The sequence below is a fragment of the Nanorana parkeri genome, unplaced genomic scaffold (genome assembly GCF_000935625.1).
Source record: "Nanorana parkeri isolate BGI_ZX_2015 unplaced genomic scaffold, ASM93562v1 scaffold378, whole genome shotgun sequence".
Taxonomy (NCBI): Eukaryota; Metazoa; Chordata; class Amphibia; order Anura; family Dicroglossidae; genus Nanorana; species Nanorana parkeri.
The window spans coordinates 958,271-964,270 of record NW_017306646.1 but is presented as its reverse complement, the minus strand read 5'-3'; the positions used below and the strand labels follow the sequence as shown (position 1 = coordinate 964,270).

Genomic DNA, 6,000 nt, shown 5'->3' with positions numbered 1-6,000 from the left:
ATAAAATCAAGACGGTAGAATTCACATTTTTAGCACCCAGTTTAACTTTTTTTTTGTGGAAGATACAGTTGGGCTTTAACATATAAATGGCTTTAGATAAAGTTATCCAATGTGTTTTGAAACAAATACGAGCTGAAAACAGGAAAAAAAAAAGGAATTTATTTCTGGTTCTCAGAAAAGTTATTAAATGTACATTTTATGATGTACCTATTATTGTTTAACTATTCCAACTTTTTTCCAACATTTTTCATCCTTTTTTTTATTTATTTTTTTACTTTAGTGTACAAAAAGTGGGTTTATATTGCAGAATCATTGTGACTGCTTCATTAACCCCATTTCTGCCAGAGGGAAAATACAGAATATATATCACCAATTCCCCTAGCTGTAAAGGGGTTATTGGGAAAATACCCATACCCTTCCCCCGTGTCACCACTTCAAATTTGCCCAAAACCCTGTTCCCGCCCACATTCCCCATCCTTTAGAAAATAAAAAAAAATAAAAAGGAAAAACTAAAAAGGTGCCCAACTACATTTATCTAGCATTGCATTATAACTCACAAACGCGCGGTGTTAAAAAGAATAAAATAAATCACATGTAGGTAGTTTTGTTTTTTCTTTCGTGTTAAAACTAAGCAAGAAATATGAAAGACATAAAATAGAAATCAGCAACCTATTTCCATGCTAAACGGGTGTGATCTCTGCAACAGGACAATTTTTTTCATATTTTTTTTTATCTCCTTTTAGTAATAAACATTATTAAACCCAGGACAATTTTTGGCTGTTTCATGTCTTTTTTTTATCTTGTGTCTTTTTGTTTTCTTCAGAATATACAAGAACATCCAGCATCAAATGTTTATCTGAAATATAACAATCGACGATACACAAGTTATGTGAAACCGCAGTGAATGTTAATAAAGCTGAGCACTTCCCTCTTTGTCCGTCTTTCCTCTGTGCGAGTACATGCGGATTTTTGGTATCAAACGTTGATTTGGGACACCGCATGTGGGTGTCTTTAGAGATCTTGCCAGACAATGAGAATATTCAATGACATAATGATGTCTGATAAATGCAACAACACTGTATGGTTCTATTCCTTCAACTAAATTTGAACGCATGAGATGGAAAGAAAGTTTGGAAAAAGTGAGTTGCAGGTGGCCAATCTTAGTGGATCCGGAGTTGTAATGAAGAACTGTGGTCTGGACGGAAACAGAATTGGTCTGGAAATAAAGCAAGCTTTCTGGAAAGAGATACTTGATGCTAAATTGGGAACTGGTACGTGTAGAGTTGGTTGGTGAAGCAGCATGGTGATATTACAGAACATGGTGTGGAGTACACGTAAAGGCCTGATACGATAGCGGTGGTGTACTTGGAGCCGTGTTACGGAAGTCTTCGAGAAAATGTAGCAGTTCAATTCTGAAGGCAGTTACAGTGGACAAAGCTGTAGCTTGGTGGCGGGGACTACAGAAATCTGTACTGATGACTTAGCTGTGCTGGGCTTCTTGTAGGACAAACCAATGTCTGAAGAACAGAACCATCCATACCCAAAGTAGAAATAAGGTCTGCAGATACAGGGAAATTATTTTACCAGCAGTACATCCAGCAACCATCAGGCCTGGTCAAATTTTAGTGTTTGTCAAGCATTCCCTTGTGATGGTCTACCTAGCGAGAACAGGAATAATGGTTTCTCAGGGCTACTTGCTGAGGGGCAAACAGGGTTCCTTCAGAAGAGAAGACACCAGGCACATTTAAATGGATCGAGTATTGTGCAGAAAAACAGAGGTCAACGGTATAGCAATATCCATGGCTCAGTCCAAAGATTCAGAGGGGAGAATGACTGCAGTAGAAGCAATGTTAGACTAAGATGTTCACAAGATGCATTTTTGGCCCTTAGCTACATCTTAAATGTATATGAGGGGTGCAGTATAAGCCAAATGAAAATTAAAAAACAGCACAGTCTTTATAAATATCAATTATTTTTAGACATTATACTAACTTTTAAATATGGCTGTTTCTGTTCACAGCTACAGCCATATTTAAATGAGTTTGTTATTTAGTATTGATTGATATGTACTGGTAGTCATCTGCTACTCACACAAAACTCTCTATCCCTATAATGTGGAAAATCAATTATGGGTGTGGGCTATACAAAAGTGAATCATTGACATAAAAGGAGGAGTGGTGGTGATTAAAAATGAAGGGGTGGGGGAGCTGCCAATGGGTATGCCAAAAGAGGTCATTGTGTTTGCTGCATTCCCACAGTGGCCATCTGGAGTGAGAGGGAAGGGATGGAATCTGGCTTTCAAGAGTGAAAATTCAGGAGCCGGCTGCTCAGTTGGAGGTATCAGAGTGGACACTGCCAGGTCCTTCCGTAGGGGAAGTCACAGATGAAGGAGTGGCTGCATCCTGCCACCCTCCGTTAGCCTGCAAGATGAAACAAAACAATACTTTAGTCTTTCAATAGGACATCAAGGAAATTAATTTTGATTATACAATACAATATACAGTTATCAAAATTCATGTGTGTTCAGACGATCTTGTATTTCTGTGTGTTTAACTCCAGACAATTTATTTCCTTTTTTAGTTCAGAATCTTACAGAGGTTCTAATCCTTGTGTTCTTGTTAGTGATTTTCAATGCTGTATATGTGCCGACAGAAGATAACCCCTGTCCTGGAAAAATATGAGGTAAACCCTCCACAGAGACAGAGTGGAATGAAAATCCGACAGAAGTTCTAACCCTTTTACACTCCAAGACAGAAATAAACTTTTGTCTGGAGCTCTATATTCAAACAAGAATGGTTTAGCACCAGGGTAGGCAACCCCGGCCCACCAGCTGTGGTGAAATTAAAAATCACATCATGCCTCTGCCTATGGGGGTCAGATCTGTGGCTGTCAGTCTTGCAATATTTCATGGGATTTGTAGTTCCACAACAGCTGTAGTGCTCAGGTTGCCTACCACAGGATTAGGAAATTGACAACACTACAAGGTACCAGAAAGGCTGCCGTTTGATGCAAATCAAGTCATAAGTGTGCTTGCTAGCCAACAGCCCCAAATGAATACATCCAAAACATGGGCCCCAGCACTATAAGGGGCCAACATAAAATCATAAATATTGCTTTACAAATTTTAGTTATGGTAGGTAATGTACACAGCTGTGGACCAAAGCGATAAACATGGCAAAGCTGTACTTTGTAAATTTTAAGGTTAGGCATTGTGCAAAGTATTTAAGGTTGAATAAAGACACAGGTCCATCAAGTTCAACCTTTGTGTGTATGTGTGCGATTGTGCATGTGTAGGTGTGTACACAAGTCCCTGTGTGATCTCTGATATTTTTATGAGTACCTGTACCCCCGTATGCAGAGAAGAGACATTTTACTTCGGCAGATAGCCTTGTGCACAATGAAAGAGTAATAAACACTACTTCTGCTTACATACTTAAATGTCTGGGAGCTGAGGACATCTGCTGCTCAGTGGTGATCACTGTCATCTAGACACTGCTAACCAGATGAACCATGTTAGCTTAACAAAGTTCTGCTATAAAAAAGATTTCTCTGAGCTTGTTGCTGTAAAGAGGGAATGCTGAATGATTATTACCCAAGCCCTATTCATCTAGCTAGTAAAACACTCTTTATAACAGTAAATAAATTGTAAGGGCTCATATAGAAGGGTGTTCTTAACAATGCAGCCGTTTCCATGCAAACACGGTGTTAAATCAAAATGCATGTATTCAACGGCAAAATGCAGCATCTGACCTGCTTTCCTTGCCATTCAAATGAACGCAATAGGATCAGATGCATCCAAACACAACACAAAGCCGGTCAAGCGCAGCCGATTAACAGTCATCTACACTACCCCGTTGAAGTCAAAGGGAATATGAAAACCTGAGGAACCAAACTATAAACCTCCTAATAGATTGTAAGCTTTTATGAACAGGACCTCCTAACTCTCCTGTATTGAAATTGTATTGCACTGTCTCCCTCCATTGTGTAAAGAACTGTGCAAACTGTTGGCTGTATATAAATCCTGTATAATAAACAAAGGAAAGCTACACCTAACTTAAAACGAAACCTGCCTACATGATCCCTTACAATGGTCACAAAAGCTTAATAATAACGCACTTGGTAATGAAGTTAAGCTTAAAAGGAACCCTTAAAGTGGACCTTTACTCTTATCTTTAAAATAACAGCAAATAACGGCACCTTTAGAAATGTTTAGTAATGACAATCTACAAACACATACTTCTAGATCATTGCCGTCTTTGTATTCTTTGCATACCTTATTTCTCTTTTCTTCCCCAGGCTTCTGACAGTAGCCATGTTTATAAGGGCGGATTACTAGCTCTCCTATTACTTCCTGGATTACTGGCACATGTGACTAGGACATGTGACCATGCACATCATCTCAGGGGAGAAAATGCCTTTCCCTGAGATCTGGTGAGTTTACAGATGAGATTTCCCAGCAATGCTCTGCTGATCACAAGGCAATCCGAGTGTGCATTGCTTTGCCAAACTGGTAATTTTGCCCTTTCAAAGCATGAAGCGAATGCTCTGTAAGTATTTCATTATCACAGCATTTTACACCTGGCATGTCTATGTTATTATTTATCATCATACATAGAGGGATGCATTGGTAGAATATGATTTTTGAGTGTAAAGGTCCGCTTTAATGACAGAAATATGGAAGGCTGTCATTCTGATCCTGGCTTTGCTACCTAGCATGACACTGACCTGAAACAAGAACGGCAGCCCTTGTGACTGCACCTTTAAAACAGTCGGCACCCGAATTTCTATCCTGTCCTATCAATCAGTTCAGGAAATACTGTTTTCAGTTTACAGATATTCTAGTGAGATTAATCACCAATTGAAAAAGTCAGTGTTGGAGTCTCTTTTTCCCCATTATGCAGGAGAGAGGAAGGAGTTTCCCAGTGCAATGAGGGGCATATGACTACAAGGCTCACGCGTTCAGAGCTGAGAACTATTGATGGAAGATTCTGTTGCTCAGACTCTAAGAGCTAGATGAGGTAGGGGGGTGATACGGCCCACCAGCCTCCACCCATCTTAACATATTCGTAATTACAGGACTTACCATTTAATATGCTTTAGTTTTCAGAACTATTATTTTGCTTATTAGGAATGTAAAGATTTCTCCATATTTCCTTTATTATGTTCACAACTTTTCTTAAATCATTTTCAAACAGGTAAATAAGAAATATTGCATATGAATATTTAGTCTTCAGACAGCAGGTGGAGCTCTTGGCTCTTTCGCGTTTTCTCTTTTGCTCCTTTGCTTTAAAAAGCCAAATGTTTTACAGAGCTCAATAACTCAAGCCCAAATTGGCACATTCACTTAAATTTTCCATAGCAGTAGCTAATCCCCTGGATGGCTCCATCTAAGGTTTGAATTATATAAGGCCAGCCTAACAGGACCTTAGTACTATAAAATAGTGTACCATTCAAATATTTTAAGTACAATAGAATGGAACTAAGACCATTACAGTTTTTCTTTACCATGACAAAAAAAGAAAAAGACGTAAAGAAAAAGCTTTAGTGGTTTGCAACCAAAATTGTGTATTGGTTCTTATAGGCGTAAAAGAAAAAATAAATAATATTCTGACCTATCAAAGTCAGTATTGGCTGCTTTCTATGTCTCACCTTTTCTGTTTCTCACAGCTGTCTGCAGGGACTACACAACATATTCAGCTTTGCTCTGTAATTCTGTTGCAGCTATATGAAAAGGTGAGGTCTCTTCTTACTGCTGTACATTTCTTGATTCAAGGACACTGACTGAATTTCTGGATCCACCTCTGTGAAGAACCTGGCAACCTCTTATTTCCCAGCCTATCATTTAGTAGCGGCCACTCTCTATAATCACAGTGGCCTGGCCTTGTCCCCTCCTCTCTTGCGTCCCATCTCTCTCACAACTGTAATTGCCATGTCACAGGATCATCTGTTTCTTTCCCTTTAGCGTCTCTTTAATGCACACAAATGACACTTCATGTTATG

The 6,000-nt window shown here is 39.0% G+C and overlaps 1 protein-coding gene across 7 annotated transcripts in view; it reads right to left on the bottom strand.

Moving 5' to 3' along the window:
- Window positions 1–607: 607 nt before the first annotated feature.
- The window catches only part of LOC108789127 (pre-B-cell leukemia transcription factor 1), a 150,662-nt gene continuing 145,269 nt past the window's right edge, over window positions 608–6,000 (bottom strand). For 5 of the 7 annotated variants that reach the window (XM_018559059.1, XM_018559060.1, XM_018559062.1 and 2 more), the window contains one exon: window positions 608–2,420. In XM_018559059.1, coding sequence (XP_018414561.1) covers window positions 2,328–2,420 — 93 coding nt within the window. In that variant the 3' untranslated portion in view covers window positions 608–2,327. The remainder of the gene's footprint in view (window positions 2,421–6,000) is intronic. The other 2 variants (XM_018559063.1, XM_018559065.1) reach the window with 1 other exon arrangement.